This window comes from Mytilus californianus, unplaced genomic scaffold, assembly GCF_021869535.1.
Source record: "Mytilus californianus isolate M0D057914Y unplaced genomic scaffold, xbMytCali1.0.p SCAF_2, whole genome shotgun sequence".
NCBI classification, from domain to species: Eukaryota; Metazoa; Mollusca; class Bivalvia; order Mytilida; family Mytilidae; genus Mytilus; species Mytilus californianus.
Window position 1 is genome coordinate 81,416,509 of NW_026262668.1, and position 19,089 is coordinate 81,435,597.

General features: G+C 30.1%; 1 protein-coding gene across 1 annotated transcript in view; it reads left to right on the plus strand.

The window, feature by feature from the left end:
* LOC127728337 (eukaryotic translation initiation factor 5B-like) overlaps window positions 1-18,244 on the plus strand; it is a 33,050-nt gene extending 14,806 nt beyond the window's left edge. The window contains exons 3-4 of the mRNA XM_052235688.1: window positions 4,758-4,866; window positions 11,736-18,244. Of these exons, the coding sequence (XP_052091648.1) occupies window positions 4,758-4,866; window positions 11,736-12,064 (438 nt within the window). The 3' untranslated portion in view covers window positions 12,065-18,244. The remainder of the gene's footprint in view (window positions 1-4,757; window positions 4,867-11,735) is intronic.
* Window positions 18,245-19,089: the final 845 nt, after the last annotated feature.

Consider the following 19,089-nt stretch of genomic DNA (forward strand, 5'->3'; position numbering starts at 1 on the left):
TGCTTTTCTGTATTTCTTTGTAAGTTAGCAGACTGCTTCTGGGGATGGATTCCGCTTTTTGAAAACTATTTTTGATGTTTTTGTGTTTATATCCCCTTCTTTTCAAATGTCCTTTGAGCTGCCCCAGACGTTGTTTTGCAGTGTTTTCCACACTGCAAGAAGAGCATTCCATACAGCCAAGCTCTCAGAATAAGGCGAATCTGCTCCTCTGAAGACACTGCAAAACACTGTCTGGGGCAGCTCAAAGGACATTTGAAAAGAAGGGGATATAAACACAAAAACATCAAAAATAGTTTTCGAAAAGCGGAATCCATCCCCAGAAGCAGTCTGCTAACTTACAAAGAAAAACAGAAAAGCAAAAGAATCCCATGTGTGCTCACCTACCATCCATGCCTGAGAAATAGTTTCAAGACCATTCATGATCATTGGACAGCAATCGAGAAACATTCTAAGTTATCCAAAATCTTTCCTGAGCCTCCCATGATTGCCTTCAAACAACCTAACAGCCTGAGAAATATACTTGTCCGTGCTGACCTTTCCAAACCTAACCATACTGTAGGTAATTGCCAGCCTTGTGGGGATAAGCGCTGCAAATGTTGCAACCAATTGCAGCATTCATCAACATGTCACAGTAAGACCACAGAAAAGACATACAAGATCTTCTGCAATGTCAATTGCAAAAGCTCAAACGTGATTTACGTTCTTGAGTGTCCTATATGTGGTCTCCAATATGTTGGTGAATCTATGCAGCCATTTCACAAACGCCTTAATGGCCACAGGAGTGACCTCACAAAAAAACCGTATATTCCTGTCAGCCAACACTTCAGGTTACCAGATCACAATCTGAAAGATTTTGATCACATGAAGATCCTTGTGATCGAACAGGATTGTACATGGCAAAATAGGCAAAGAGAATCGGGAGAAGTTTTGGATAAAAACACTGGGTGTCCTCCATCCAGATGGAATCAATAGAAAGAAATAATTAAATTTACAGTCTAATGTTTATATTATGATATTCAGGATTTTGGATTAAAATCAATCCACCAAAACTTACCTGTATTATTACTGATCTATTTTTACACCTTATACATAATATATCAGTATTGTTAAAACTTTTAACACTGAGGAAGGCCATTTGTTGAGCCGAAATATTTGCAATTATTTTATAATTTATATCATCTGTTCAGTTTTTCCATCTTTGTGCGATGATATTCAACACTTTTTAGTGTTTTGTTTTCCATCTATTTATCAGTATTGTTACACAATCTTTTAGACTCATATATATATATATATCAGTTTGATGACTAGTTCAATGCCCTGTCCCTTGTACGTGGTCAAGCAACTTTCAATTAATAAGCAATTTTCAATGTTAAGTTTTCTGCATAAGTACATGAAGTAAATTTGATAGGAACTACTTGTGATAGTTCAATGATATTTTTTTATAAAAGTGTATTACTATCAGTACATTTCAGTTTGAGGATCCTTTTGACCCTGGCCTCTATATCTTGGTCCAGCAACTTTGAATCAATTAGCTGTCCATCAGAATGTCTTTTTTTGAATTTACTGCCAACAGGCGAGACATATCTCGGTGTCAACAGTTTATTTTTATCTTTCAGATTGATTAAATTACATAAGGATATGAAATTTATGAAAGCTTCTTAAAGCAGGATTATGTTATTAACCTAGCAAGGTGTAACACTAAGGCTAGACAGTGTTAAATCACTAATAGGACAAGGCCAAGGGGAAAATCCTTTTATATATATTTTTTTTCAACCCTGTCTGCTTCAATAAATTTGTGTATATAGGAAGATAAATTACTTAAAAAGTCACTAAAGCTAATTAAGTAAACTAATTTTTCATGTAAATTGATAAAAAGATAATAACCTTCTATTCTTTGTGTATATATTTTCCATGCCCAATTAAAAAATTTACCAAATTAAAAAGTATGAATGCTTTTTTTGTCCTCATGCAACACAGTGTGGGGGACATGGAAAAACTGGGTGTCTGTCTGACTGGTCTGTAAAGTTCTCTCATGATAACACTTCTTGCCAGATTTTTATGAAATTCATATCAAAGATTTATATCTACAAGGTCTTGAATAAGATTGAAAGTCAGCGCCCAATAACTATTTTCAAAGGAGTTATGCACCTTGGAAATATAAATTATACAGAAAATTTCATTAAAATGTTTATAAAGACAACAACACCCATCAATTACTGCATGGTAAGATTTTATTCTGGTCGACGTGATTCGCCACCAAGCCATGCGTCCCCAGGACTTCATTGTAAGTGGTCTCAAGCCTACATTTCTTGTAGGATTGTTATTAAATAAAATCAAAGGTGTTTATCAGCCTTGTCTGGGACAAGTTTGAAAAATCAGAGCATATCAATAACGTAGGAGTTTTGTCCCTTAGAAATGTAAATTCTATAGAAAATTGCATGGTAAGCCCTCTCAAATATTCAATTCTTGCAAGATATATATGAAATTTATATCAAAGATTTATACCAGCAATGTCAGAGATAATTTTGAATTTTTAAAGGGTTATGTATAGAAGCATGATGCGGTCAACTTCACATAATCATATCAATTGTCACCTTTGTGTTTTCAAAGGTAAAAACACGAAAGCCTATATTTCTTGTAAGATATTTATAAAAAGATTTTTTTACAAAATATATATATTTTAGTTATCTCCCTTTAACAGATAAAATGTGTGCGTTGCGAGTAACATGGGAACTCTATTCTTTTATTATTTTAAAGAAAATTCTATATAAAAATTGTTTCTTGTTTCCTGAATTGTCAACTCATATATTTACTCCCAACATTCCGAATGTTTATCAGACCTCAAGCTAAACTTCAAATGCTGTACAAATATAGACCACACTAGACTGATTTCTGTTTCTTTCGAAAATAGCCAACAGTTCTTTTTCAACTAAATCTAGCTATAAGAACGTTTTTGTGCAATGTTATATTTCAAAAATTTTAGTTCTGTAATAAGATTTGCTAAATGATGTCACTATTAATAAAACTGGTACTAGTAACAACAGAAAAAGAGAGGCGAAAGATATCAAAAGGACATTCAAACTCATAAGTAGAAAATAAACTGACATTGCCAATGGCCAAAAATAGAAAAACACCAACAGACAAACAGGTAAACAACAGTACACAAAACAAAACATAGAAAACTAAAGACTGAGCAACATGAACCCCAGCAAAATCTCAGGTGCTCCGTACACTCTCCTTTGATTATTGTTTTGACAGTTATCTCCCCTGAAACTATTGACTCCCATTTTACATTTATAGAAATAGTACTTTTTTAATAGTAATCTTTGGTTATTTGTGTCGTTGTGTTGCTGTCACATTATATTGTTTTAATTAATTAAATCCAGTTGGATAAAATATAAGGATTCATCATTCATTGCCAATTCTGTGAAATGCTCTGTTTGAAGCAATTCAGATAGGAAATGTTACACCATTTATAAGGATGTTAAATAATCCCATCCATAAAAAAATTAGATTCCAACAATTTTTTCTTTGTTTTTGACATATACACAGTGCATTATTTTTTTTCTTTTGTCTTGATCTAGTAATAGATATTTTCCAATCTTGTACAAAAAATAAGTTAACTGAATTAAAGTAATAGGTTTTTCCATTTATTGAATACAATGCTCAGATTTATTCCTAAATTTTACATTTTAATGAATGTATTGATGAAATTCATTAAAGCAGTGAATTACAGGATCAAATTTAATGATAATTTTAATATTTCATGTATTGTATGTGTTTGACAAACAGTTAAGTGATTATTAAGGTATAAAATTAGTACTGAAGGACTGCTTCAAGTGATTATTAAGGTATAAAATTAGTACTGAAGGACTGCGTCAATGGTTGACTTGTACTTGATACCCAAACATAATACCAGTAATACTGTTAGCTTTGTATATATTAATGAATTAAATTACATTTCTGTTAAATTTTGATATACCTCAAGCGAAGATATTATTCAGGGAGATTATTATACAAATTATGCAGCATCAACTAATTTCATAACTAGGTTTGCATCATTCTAAAGCACTGTAGATTCAGAAGTTTCATTACTGGTATAAAAAAAATGTCTGCAGGTCCTTGAAAGAAGAATAAGTGCAAGGTGTTACAACACCTCAATTTGATTATTTAGCTTTTGAGGACCAAAAGAAGCAGATGTAATGTTACAAAATGTATTTTCATTTTTGTGTAATTTTAAGAAATTAAGTTACATGTACAGTATACTTTCTTACTGATTTACTTCCAAATTTTATGACAGAGTGAGTTCATTCTGTGCTAGATCAAGATTGTATCCTTGACATAGGTAGGAAAAAGTAAAAGATTGTGAACAACAATGGTTGACAGGTATAGTTATATGGTTATTTGGACTTCCCTAGTCTAGCTGCAAAACCAATCATTTGGGTGTGCAGGATGTACAAATAAAAAATTGTTATAAAAACCAAGGAGATGTGGTATGATTGCCAATGAGTCAAATAACAACCAAAGGACTCAAGGACAAGGATGATAACAACTGCAGGTCACTGTACAATCTTCAAAAGTCAGCAAAACTCATTTCATTAGAATGCTGTTAAAAAGTCCTCTGGTTGCTAGAAATTTTAATCTGTCGTTCTGATACATTGTGTAGTGCTAGTGACTTGTTCTCTGCAAGTTTCGTAACCTTTACAGAATTCATTTTAAATTTGTTAATTAAGAAGTCAAATATTTTTCAATTCTAGGAAATATCGCTGAGGACATTAGATGAGAAGGAAAGATTGTCACTTGGTACTAGATCACGAGGGACATCAAGGGTGTCATCTAGAGCAGGATCTCCTACTCAAGCTAGAAGTATGAAACTGTTTTATTATTCCCAGTTATAGCATGCTTATTGATAGATACAATGTACATTGATGAGGGTTCATAAGTCCCAGAATCATGAAAATTAGACTGGTCTCACTATTGTTCGTATCGATGAATCCCAAGTTGGTTCAAGATTTTATAAGCTGTGTCTAAGAAATCATCATTTCATTTTAACAGAAAATCAAATTAGAAATCTAAACCTTATGTTTCCCTTATTGTGAATTAACCAGAAGACTTAAATAAGGCATTACTTGTGTTTATATTGACATTAACTGTAGACTTGCCGTAGTCAAAGATACAGAGTTCCTTTAAAATAATTTTCAGTGAGAACTCTGTGCAAGAGCATCAAGCATTTCTAAAAAGAACAAGTGAAATCAATATATAATGTCTTAAAATCTATAATTCTAAATGTGGTTCCTGATTCCTACTACTTAGTTAAGTATGACTGTTGTCCAGTAGCTGTACAGTTTGTAATCCTCACTTTTGATACCGGTATATAATTTGGAATATCTGGGGATAAGAAATAGTTTGGAAAATTAAAAAAAATTCTGATGTTGTTTCTGTATTACGATTCAGACTTATGTCAATACTTTCATATCCTCATATTTTATATGTGTATTTAGGCATCATTAAAGATATGACTGAAATCATTAACAAAATCTAAACAACAATGCACTACAACTTACCTAAAAGAAACTAGACTTGACCAAAAACCAACCAAAAATTTCAAACAGTAACACACCACAATGTTCTATATACATGTACCATATTATTTGACTCAGACTTACAACTTTGAGTCAATGATAAATGGGATTAGGCAATTCACCTTGACAAATATAGTTCAACATCATTAGTAATTACTATATGTACTACAAATATATTTTATCAGTTGACAAGGCAAATTTTGTCGGGAAAAAATTAATAATTCAATTCACTGTACAGGTTGTTGTTTTCTAGTGTAGGAATGTAAACCATGAACCACATATCTTTGGATTATTCTTTCTATGAAGAGAAAATACAAACATAAATATTTTAATTTAGATTTAAAGGATATAATTGGTTGAGTCTTATTGGACAAAAGGTGTTTGGAAGAGTGTCAATAATATACAAATATGTTTAAGTTAATACGGTCTTTTGCTGGTACATGTATATATAGGAATAGTTCAATCTAACACAAACAATCAGTTCAAATTCTGTTTTTTATTCAATGTCTTTTAAACTAAATTTGCAATGTTAGTGTAGGTTAACAGATTGTTTGTGTGTTTAAATAGTATCTCTGGCTTGATTTAGTTGCAACAGATCTTAAAAATGTGTCTACCATTGCAACTTTTTATTCAGTAAATAAATCTGTACATCACAAAGATAATGGCAGCTCCAAAAAAAAAACAATACTCAATGCTTTCTAAGTTCTCAACAGTGAGCTTGTCTATCCATATTTAAGTCCTAATGAACAAACAAAGCATTTTCAACTTATTAATGGCTTTGGTCAAGCAGTACATTTGAGTCATCATCTCTGAAACTCAATATTTCATTGGTATAACCCTCTGAAATACCTGTTTGATAAATAATGCCACAATATTTAGATCACCATGACCTACATTTCATACTTTGGTAACTTTGGTTATTTATATTGTATTATAAAACTCAATTTGGAATATTTTGGTTTTTATGAATTACATATTACAGTTGGTCTGCTCTTGTCAAATTTTTCTATTTAAGCCCAGTTTTAGTTTTAACATAATTCTACCTAATGCAAATTTTTAGCAGTTACCTATTATTTTGTATAAATTGTATTTGCATGACATGGGTACTTGAACACGCACAGAGAACTGTTATGTAAATTAACACTTGAAATTTTTGTCACTAAGCATTAAACTGTACTTAATGTAATCTGCATAACATTAAAGAAATGTAAGTATGAAATATATCAAATATAAAATATAAAATTCATATACCTTGTGTTGGTTTAAAATTTAAGTTTAAATTCACTTTAAATTGGAATTCATAATTCATTAAAAAAACCTACATTAACATGTTTTCATGATATAAACATGATAAGTTCTACATCAATGCCTGTAATTAAAAATATATAAATTAGGTAATATCTTTTGGTAAGATGTATTGGAACAGCTATTTATATCATTTTAATTGTAGGACGAATAACAACTTAAAGGTTTCTTTTTGGTCATACACATGAATCACTGAAATTGTTAAATTTCATTCAATAACATATGATTTTTGTCTCGCCTGCGACGAGAGTCACAGAAAGCTAGACATGGGTGTAACCGTGTTGTTTTTCTGGTGGTGGCAATGGTGGAGTATGCATCAACAATTGTTAAGTTTTCTGCTAAAGTTAGTTTGAAAGAAACTACTTGTTATAGAATGATGATATCAGTTTGACGACTATTTCAAGGCCCTGCCCCCTAGGTCATGTTCATGGTGACTGAATTAATTAGTTATTTTCCATGCTAAGTTTTCTTCCTAAGTTTGTTTGATAGGAACTACTTGTGATAGACCAATGATATTTTGTATAAAGTTGCATTACTATCAGTACATATCAGTTTGACCACTGTTTTCAAGGCCCTGCCCCTACATAATGGTCCAGTGACTTTGAAATAATTATCAATTTTAAAAGAAACATATATTAGATTGAATGTTCTATCAAAAAGGTAATTTAAAAAAAAAATCATATTTGCATTTTTATATATCTTTTATACGCATTAAAGGGGCATTAGCTACGAAGAATTGAGGTACATGAGTAACATGGCACTCAGTGCAGTTGTAGAATTGATATGAACACATGTCTAATGCAATATCAAATTGCAAATTTTGTATACTTAATGAAAATGTTTGATTGTTATATATAGCAGAATTTTTTTTTAAATCGAAAATGATGCAATTTTACTCCCATAAAAAGAGAAGTGAAGACAAAGAACATTTGAGTTGTTGAAATACTATAATCCGTAATGAGATATGACAGAGCCTAATAAATTCCTATTAAAATCACTTTTGGTCACTATGTTTTGAAGTTATATCAGCTTTCAAAATTAAAATATAGATAGTTAACATTGCAGAGGTGAAGCAAATATTTTTCCAATAGATTGATTTTTAAAAATAGTTGTTGGCCAATTGATTTTAATGGTACATATGAAATGGACAAATTTGAATAAACAACTGAATGAATAGAATAGACAAAATTTTATTTTCTCAGCTTTTTAAAATGAAGAACTTTAAAATGGTTAATGTGACCAATCAACAAAATCTTTTAAAACTTTAACAAGTCACCAAGGTTAGTTTAGTGAGGTCATCAGTAAGTGGATGAATAGAACATTCTAATTAGTTTTCTAATAATTATAAATCCCTGCTTTTGCAGTCACTCCTATGAGAAAACATTGGTTAGTTTTGAATGTCTTTAATTAAAGGGGTTGAATTGTAATAAATAATGAACAAAACCATACCATAGTTTGCATTTAAATGGCCAATTTAACATTTTGATTAAAAGCCAGCTGAGTAACTTTTCAGCATAAATGAAAATGTATTATATCTAATATATTTTGGGATTTTTTTTTTTGGGAAAACTACTTAATTGAACTTTGAAAACTTGAAAATTCCAATGTCTTGACTTTTTTGTGTAATGGTTGCAGATCTTGAGCTGATGTTTAAAACATTACTGTTTAGTGATAATTTTATAAAAAAAAAACAGTTTATATTTTGTTCTGGTTGAGCTTCTTTTTACAATTATACTGTAAAGTGGGGAGTGGTTTTGCTATGCAGACACATCTATTTATTTAACATATACAACAGCAAGAATTTTTATGTTTCATTATTTGTAAACAAAATGTATGAGATAATATATTCTAGAGTAAACATGTATTTTATTGCAAGGATTTAAACAAGATCTATTTTATATGCGACACTAATTTATCAGCCTAAAATTTAATTTTGCCAACTTTAAGATTTTCTGAAACACCAAGTAAACATTGCTTAAGAGTTTGGCTGTATGTTCCATGTGACAGAATAAAGGATAATTTTTTACATGTACGTAAATGTGAAATTTATTATCCTTGTGCTATTCAAATTGTTTACTCAAAGTTTTGAAGGCAACATCTAATGAAGACTGGTCTAAAGATTTGATTTACATTTTGGAGCTTTATCACTACCAAAGAATTGCTGCATATTTGTTAACAATCCCCCAAGCTTAAGAAAATACTTATTGAAATGGTTTGAAGATACTTAAGTACAAAGTATGAAAAGGGATATCAGTTGGCCCCAGAGAAACAAGTAATAATAATTTTAAGGTTTTAAAATCTTTTCAAAAGAATTCATTATTAATGTTTATGTTCTGTTTTCTTGATTATAGTATACGGTATATTGTAACGAAGTGTGTACTTTGTTTGTAGTATTGCAAACATCGAGACTGGATAAGTTTAGCAAACATAAAAATTTGCATGCATTTAAAATTCTGATAGCATTTTTTGTATGCAGCATTTCCAAAATTTTAATAAGTTATCTCACATCTTGGTCTATTGTTCATCAATTACTATAATAGATACATGCAAAAATTTATGAATTCTATTTAGTTTAAAATTGATTTGATGTCTTGCATCCAAACAAGTCTTCAGTCAGTGGCGTAGCTAAGCCATTTTTAAGTGTACGCCCGAACCTCAGCAAGGGGTTTGAGGGTCCCCAGCGGGTACAGGGCCAGGGACCTCCCAGCAGTGGTCCGACGGAAGCTAATGATTTATTGAGAGAGAGATACTATTTCTATCATTAAAACTCATCAATAGCAACATACTTTAAAGTCTAATTTCTTGATTTATTTATGTATAATTTCTTCAGTGTGTTGATTTGGAATCTAATGGTTAATAGTTGTTACTATGAAATATGTTTAAAAGGAGATGTGGGGTAAAACAATCAATCGACCAAAGATCCAAACCTTTAAAAATATAAAAAAAGCAAGTCTACATTTTCAATGGTGTCGTTCTTTTGATTATTATGACTTAATCTAGTTTTCTCCCCTTTTATGCGCAAATTTCGTTAATGGACAAGTACATGCAATAATAAATTGTCATAGATGGTCAGGTGTGATATGAACATACTCAAAGGGTTCCGTGGAATCCTGTGGCTTTTGTCGGTTAAACTATAAAAAGTGAATCCATTTATCAGTCAAACTTTTCTTTAAATGTTTTTTTCTTGATTTTGGAACATAAGCTTCTGTCCAAGTTTCATAACAATCTATGAAAGTTTACAAATGTAGCAGGTGAAAAATATTTAATCCAAGACCGTCTGCTAATTGCCCCAAAAAAATGGTAAAATACTGAAAAATGAAAAAAAAATTTAATTTTTAGACTGAAATTTGCTTACTGTTATAAAAGTCTTGAAATAATTTAAAAATAAAGGAATATATCTCCCCCATGCAAAGCTCTGATTCTTTGTCCAGAATTGGCTATACTTTAGGTACTTTTTATTTTGATCAGCTCTTCCAATGTTTTTATTAGGTTTTGGTTTTTCAAATATTTCGGCCTTGAGCATCACTGATGAGACATTAATTGTCAAAATGCGCATCTGGTGCAAAAAAAATTTGTACAGTTGGTGTTAACATTTTTACATAAAATTCGATGAAGTTTTGACAAAGTAATTGATGCGTAACAAATGGTATCTACTTGTTAACTAATAAAAACAATGTTCTTTTCAGTAAAATGCGGAAAAATTAAAAATAAATTTTCATAATTATGCTCTGGATACTCTTTTGGTCATAAAAAAGTTTCTGCCTATATTCTGTAAAATTTCATAAAGGTTTTACAAATTTAATGATGTTTTAAAAAAAATTTAACCACAGGCTGTACATAAATATTGACGACGCCAACGCCGATTACAGAATGTCTCGAAGGCTCGACAAAACTGCATATCGTATCTCAGCAAATAATGAATTACTTCAAACTATAGGAAAGGGAGGATAATTCACAGTGGATTCAGAATTTGACAGAAAAACAAACAAATAATAATAGGATATCATTTTATTTAAAAGTAAATTTCTTCCGACTGTTATCTTCAATTACAGTCAGTGGAGAAAGAACTACAAGGCTCATGTGCTTTTAGCCAGATCTTTTAATCTATTTAGATTAAAATATTTTTTCTCCAAAGTCATGTGAATGCCGGGCCTTTTGACGTAAACATAGCTACGCGCCTGTCAGTTATTTTCTTGCATGAAATGCAATCAAAACCCTATTGGTACTGACTTCATTTCTATATCTTCCAAGGTTTATCATTACCTTTCATAGTTCAAACAAAATAGTGCAGTGAAGTAATCATTCTTAAGATCCGATCTAGTCAATGTCATGCAATTTATTGATATGTTATACTTTGATATTCAAGTTACAATATGATGTGTATTTGAATTACCATATTTCAAGAAAACTTTTTTTATTAAAAATTACATAAGAAATGCATGAATCTGTTATAAAAATAGGTTAAACTACAAATCATGAACAAAGGAAGATAACTCCAACTCAAGTTTACAATTTCCCTAACTAAATACTTTTAAATTCACAAAATTGCAAAATGAAAGCAATCTTTACCCTTCAGTGCTCACAAAAATGCAAGCACTTTGATTAAAGTAATCAGAAAAGTCTTATTTTTGGATAAGACAATAAATCATCTTTGTTTTGTAAATGTACAAAATAGCTTACCATGATACTCATGAAAATATCCATATAAATGTCAAATATGTTTGCTTAATAACTGGTAAAAAAAAGAAAAGATGAAGTGAAAGTTATGATCATGTATCATCTGAACAAAGGTTGTACTTGGTAGTTGAGTCAATAATTTTATTTCATTTGTTTTATTTGTATTTCCAGAGGTTCATTTTAAGACAGAAGATGGTGATAAGAAACAGAAGAACAATAATGATCAACAGAGTACCAAACAAGTGCAATATGAACTACCATTACAAAATGGTGATGTTGACAACCAATCAAAACATAAGAAAAAGAAACATTCGAAGAACTCTGTTAAACCAATCACAGACAAGAGCACAAATGACAACAAAATTCAACAACCAATTACAAATAATAATACTGGGGAAGTTAGTGAAAAAGAGGTGAAACAACTAGAGAAGAAACTGTCAACAATCGATGAACGTGCATCGAGCCGAAACAGTGGTAAATCAGATGAAGTGAAACGATAGCCGTAATTATATTGTAAACAAAGGCATTGAAGAAATAACAATTTATAGGACACTGAAATTTTTCAGTTAATTTTGGTATCAGATGATTTAAGTCTTATTTATAGAAGATGTTCACACTGATTTGTTTAGCCTAAACGTGCTGTTTACAGCATCTTTGTTACTGTATTTAATCTAAAATGACCTTTCATAATTGTATAAACAGGTAATTGAACAGCAAATTGCACTTGTCTTTCTATGCACCTGCCATAGGCAACGGAGGCATTAAGTGTTACCCTTGTCCATCCATCTATACGTCTGTCCAATTTTCATTTCGGCACTCTCACTTAAGTTTACCTCATGCACTCATGCACTCATACACAATGTTAAGAACCTAAAACCTAAACAGTGATTGAATTTGGGTAGTGAGTCACTTATGGTTCTAGAGTTATGCCCTTTATAACTTGGAAAATTGAAAGTTTTTTCATTTCTGCACTCTAACTTTTTCTCATCCAAATTTTATGAAACTCATACCCAATGCCAAGAACCAAACCTAGTAGACAGAGTTCTAATATGAGCAGTGAGTCACTTACCGTTCTAGAGTTATGCCCTTTATAAATTGGAAAATTGCAAAATTTTTTTGTTTCTGCACTCTTTCTTCAGTTCGTCTCATCAAAATTTTATGAAACTTATACACAACACATATACAGAGTTTGAATTTGGGTTATGAGTTATTCACCGTTGTAGAGTTATGCCCCTTTTTAACTTGAAAATTGCAAAGCGTGAGCGGGGGCATTTGTGTTCTCAGTCACATTCTTCTTTTATTCTAATATAAATTTTTAAAATGTAATAGATGTAATATGAAAATCATTGAACCTTCATAATTGTATATGTGTAAATTGTATTATGAGATTTTGCTTTTAGCATAGTTAGCTCAAAATAAAATACTGAGAATTTTTATAGTTGAACTATCAGTTACAAAAATATTGTGTTTCTTTTCATATTCCATCCTTCTCATAATGTTTTTATAGAATCGAGGGTTTTTTTATATAATGGTTTTAGCCCTTTTTCATCCAAAAAAGTAAAAAATCAATCTGTTTATGTTTTGTAAAAATTATCTTTTAGAGAATCTTCAAATTTCCATTGTGTGTTGTTGAAAATGTTTATTTAAATCATAAGTACTCTTTCTATAAATATAATTATTTTAGATGTCTGAAATCCTTACCAACCCTTATTTTAACAATGGTAATGCTATTACTTTCAGCTTATTCTTGGATGTAAAATTGTATTCAGACATTTACAGTCATAATTGAAATTGTTGAAATTTTAAACATATTGCAACAAATGCTATGAAACAACCATAATTATTGTTAATTATGTAATAGAAACACAACATTTTTTCAGTGGCAATCTTGTCTGTACATATACTTTTATAGTTTTTAATAGAAAAATGTAAAAAGCTTAAGACATAAATACCTCAAACCAGAATGTCCTCATTATTGAATAAACATGGATACCAAGATGTGTGTGTCTATTTATTTTGAATTGTGGTACATTTTTTATTTAGGCAAAATTTATATGTATGATGGTTCATGGCTTTTGTTTATGTCTTTGTGTTTTAAGGTAGTATGGTGTATAGACAAAAAATGACAGATTTTTGTAAGGAATATACAGGGAAAAGGTATTATTATGTGAATAATTAAAAGAAGACTTAATAATAGATATTTGAAATAAAATATGAGAAGGTATAGCTCTTACAAATTGGTTTCAGAAATTAAAGAAATTAGGTCACTGTTCTTTTTTTTTGTTCTAATAGAAAATAGAAAGATCAACTGTACACTCCTTCATAAAATTAAGTTACCCGACTTATTTTCTATTATAAGGAAATTTTAAATCAATAAAAAATAATCTGTATTTGTAAAATTAGTTGTAATAACAAGCTGAACAGCTTTAAAAACAATTTGCATTCCTGCCACAAAATTTTCTTATTTCAATTTCGACATTGTTTTCTGCTATTTTACAATAATTGTATTTGTAATATAATCACATGACCTATCATAAAAAAAATAAAAAAATAAAAATTTTATAATACTAAGCAGTTTAAGTCTACTGTATTTAGAAAAAAAACCACATATTAAATACCATCAGGTATGATGGTGTTCTCACATATAACTTTGTTTAAAATTTTGAAATCTTTTAGATAAAATATGTTTTTGGAGTCCAAATTGCAACAAGAGGAACCAGTCAGTTTGTAAAAAATATGTAAATTCATGTTATTCTTCCTAGCAAGGAATACCCATTCATAATAATCATTGTAAATACTAGGATAAATCTTTGCATAAATGACTGACTCCACTAGTTAATGCCAGTCCAGCTCATTTTGGATAATAGAAAGAGTGTAAAAATCAATCTTTGTGTCTTGATTAGAACAGGGACTTTTTAGCTAAAGTAATTTAAAACAACAGAAGTTTGCACATATTTTGTACAATTGATTGTAACCTTATTTCGGATGTATAGTGCAGTTTATGATTATACTTATTATGAGAAAATATAATCTTCATGAATATTTGTATATTTGACCATATCAGGGATCATTGAATTTATACATGATTTTGCTATATAAATATATATATTTATTGGGAGGATAATCTGTTTTGAAACTTATAATTGTACATTGAAAAAGGTTTTTGATAATCTTTATGACAAATGCTCATTTTGTAGAAAGCATGGTTTTGTAATATGTTTATTTTTCCAGTCTGATTAAGAATGAATTTTGCTTGTACAAAGTTAAATAAGTGTTTTAATGGTAAACACATGACAAAATCGAAGAAATTTCTTAGTCAATGTTAAAGAAAATTATTTTTAGAACTTTTCAAATGTACAGAAATGTATGGCTTTCTATATACTACGTTATGAAGTGTATAAATATGAGAAAGATAGAAATACGAAAAACGACCGTAAATAGAAGCAGACATAAGAATTTGCATTTAATCTTATTGACACAGTTACATTTTTCTTGTAGACTTAAAATCATGACACATTGTTTTATGCCATTTTACCCTTAGTGACACAGTTGCATTTTTCTTGTAAACTTAAAAACCATGACAAATTGTTGAATGAGTATAAATGAGGTTAATTTCTATTTGTTAGATATCCAAGACAGTATTAGCAGTTGCCAACACTTGTCAACTGTTGTCACCTATTAACTTTTAAGGAATTTCCTCCTTTTGAAGTTATGTACGAAAATTTACCTTGATTTTATTTATATCTGTTTAGTTTACTTGTTACAATACTGTTCTTGATACAGTACCAAAAGGAAAATTTGATAAGACTGACTATGTATAGCATTAAGTGTATTGGTAAAAATGTTTTTGTACGATAAGTGTGAAAGAGTGATATATGGAGTATTACAGAGACTTATCTGTAGTGTCAGGTTTGGAAAATGACTCCTAGATATTTATTATACAACTACAATCATTTTTTTTTTCCCATAACAATTACATATGTTGGAGATCTCATTTGTAATGCCATAAGCACTTTTTTTAACAATGATTACTAATTAATTTTTATGCAAATAGAAAGGAAAATAGTTGAGTGGAGAAATGATTAGTTTTTATACGCCCATTTACGGTATACGGTTGTCCGTCCGTCGTCAACATGACCGACAATAACTCAAAAACGCTTTAACCAATTTGCATGAAACTTTGTTGAATTGTTTATATCTATTGACATGAGCTCCTTTCGATTTTTTATAAATTTTAGATTTTATATTTTCGAGTTATGGGGTTTTATTCATCAAAAAAGGGGGATTTTCCAGTTTTCGGCCAATAACTCAAAAATGCTTTGAGCAGTTTTCGTGAAACTTTGGTGAATTGTTTATAGCTATTGACATAAGCTCCCTTTCAATTTTTGTTGAGCCTGCAACTTTTGTCGCAAATGCGAGACATAGCAATCCTACATTCCGTCATCTGCGTCGTCCACAAATAATCACTCTGTGGTTAAAATTTTTGAAATTTCAATAAATTTCTTAAACTATCCTGGATTTCTACCAAACTTGGACAGAAGCTTGTATATGATCATAAGATAGTATCCAGAAGTAAATTTTGTAAAAAAAAATCCTGTTTATCCGTATTTTACTTATAAATGGACTTAGTTTTTCTTCCAGTTAACATTACATTCTCTCTGTGGTTAAAGTTTTTAAAATTTTAATAACTTTCTTAAATTATCCTGGATTTGTACCAAACTTGGACAGAAGCTTGTTTATGATCAAAAGCTAGTATCTAGAAGGAAATTTTGTAAAAATTATTTCCTGTTTTTCCATATATTACTTATAAATGGACTTAGTTTTTCTTCCATTTAACATTACATACAGTCTGTCCTGGATTTTTACCAAACTTGGATAGAAGCTTCTTACAATCAAAAGATAGTATCTAGAGGAAAATTTTTAATAACTTTTCCCCCATTTTTGTTGAGCCTGCGACTAACAGCAAAAGTAGGCGAGACACTGGGTTCCACGGAACCCTTTCAAATTTTTATAAATTTTAGATTTTATGTTTCCGAGTTATAGGATTTTTTCGTAAAAAAAGGATTTTCCAGTTTTCGGACAATAACTATAAAGTTCTTTGAGCAGTTTTCATGAAACCTTGGTGACTGGTTTATATCCATTAAAATAACCTCCCTTTAGTTTTTTTTATAAATTTCTGATATGACATTGTGGAGTTATGGAATTTCATTCTTTGAAAAAGCGAAGGGAGTATCATGCGCTCATGGCAGAGCTCTTTATTAAAATTGCTTGACCAGTTTGAATTATTTTAAACTTAAGGAAATATCTTCATGTTATTTCACAAATTTTAATTGTTGAATAATAATTCTATAATTTAAAATATGAAGTATTGCTTTTATACTCTACAGAACTAAATTGAAATGGCAATAGTTCCAATACTCTTATCATCAATACTTCAATGATAAATATTTTTGTTAAACCTTTGATTTCAATAGAATTTCTTAATATTTTCAAATAGAAAGAATTTTGAAAATTATGTATAATAAGAAATTACTGTAAATTCAAATTAATGTTTTGTTTTCATTCATTTGAAAAATGTAACAGGAGAAAAATTGTATTAAAAAAGATATGCATCCTAATTTTTGTATGGAAATGTTCTATTACAGCTTATTCAACATTTAAAATTTTACATTATCAAAGATCCACATGACCGATTCATACACATTCAGTAGTATTTGTAGGTAGTTTTGTAATTCTAACAGACAATGGCAAATGGTGCTGTTGACTTCTCACCATGGAGAAATTATCTTTTATAATTGGCATTGGATTAATTAATCATTGTGATAATTCTACTTAATTCATAACTAATTAGTTGATTATGGGTCATCATTTACTATTTTTGTCATTATGTCACTTGGACTGTGGTAATATTTATTGCTTTGAAGAAAATCTTTAAAATGCGATCAATCCATCTCATTTGAATTTAAATTTAAGAAAATTAATTTGGATTTTCTTTTCTTTTTTTTTTTTTTAGATTTCTACTCTTTAAATAACTATAGAGTAATTGGACAGTTACAACACTAGATAACAAACAGAAATTGTATTTTATAAATAACATGTATGCTGAAATACCTCTAACATTTGTGATCAAAGTAGTTTCCATTTAAGATTAGTAATTATTTTTAAAATGCAGTAGATTTAATCGAAACAATCCTTTTTTTAACTCTCTATGATAATGCTGACAATATGAAAATTTGGATTTTAATGAAACATATTCTGTTAAAATTAATAATAATGATCAATTTGAGATTCCTTGAATTGTGGTAATTTCATTTAAATCAGATATTGAAAACACTTTGTAAAGTTTCTAATGGGACAATACTAAGCTCATTAAATTTCCCTGAAATTAATTCTGCTAAAATTTGTATTAAAGATTATTTTATTCTTGTTTGAAATAGCCATTTACATGTTTGCCTATTTTTACAGGCCTAGCTGTAAACAAATTGAAAAGTAAAACAGGAGTGAAATGTTATACCAGATAATTATTTGTACCGGTATGTACCAGTAGGTCAGAGATCACTTGGTGTTTTTAGTTGTTGTCATTTTTTACTGTGATATTTATATTCCTTCCACTTTACTTATATGATATTAAAATTTTAGCTGTTATATTGCCAGATATTAATAAATTTATCTTGACAAAATTCATTTACAATTTTTTATGCCCAACCTACGATAGTAGAGGGGCATTATGTTTTTCGGTCTGTGCATCCGTTCGTCCATCCGTCTGTTCATCCGTCTGTCCCGCTTCAGGTTAAAGTTTTTGGTCAAGGTAGTTTTTGATGAAATTGAAGTCCAATCAACTTGAAACTTAGTACACATGTTCCTATGATATGATCTTTCTAATTTTAATGCCGAATTAGAGTTTTTATTATTCGTAATGTCAAGATCTCCTCACCACAATTATGAGATAACTCCTTAAGGAGCTATTGCCCTAAAAAGAGGGCATTTAAACTCATAAGTCGAAAACAAACTGGCAATGCCATGAAAAAAAAACGAAAACCAACCAAAAGGCAAACAATAGTATACAAAAACACAACATAGAAAACTAAAGATTGAGCAACATGTACTCCATGAAAAACCAGGGGGTTTCAGGTGCTATGGAAGGATAAGTATACTGCTCCACATGTGGCACTGGTTGTGTTGCTCACATAAGTACAAACAGGGTGATAAGTCTCATTTAGCAGGTCACATTTGAGGAATGGAGGGATTGTAGTTACAACAGTTGAATATCAGTAGACATCTGTGAAACAGATATCCCATAACGGTCAAACAACTCGTGATGGCACCCTTAAAATTTTCGAAGGGATGATTTCAACTTCACCACTTGGAACTCTTGGCTTAATAGCTTCCTTGTGAGCAGCAACCCTCTATCAAGGAAATCATGATAGGAAATGCAAGCTCTGGAATATCATATCAACTGGGATATATATACGTCATATGCAGGTGCTGCTGGAATGTTGCTACATAGAAATTGAAAGTTCACAAT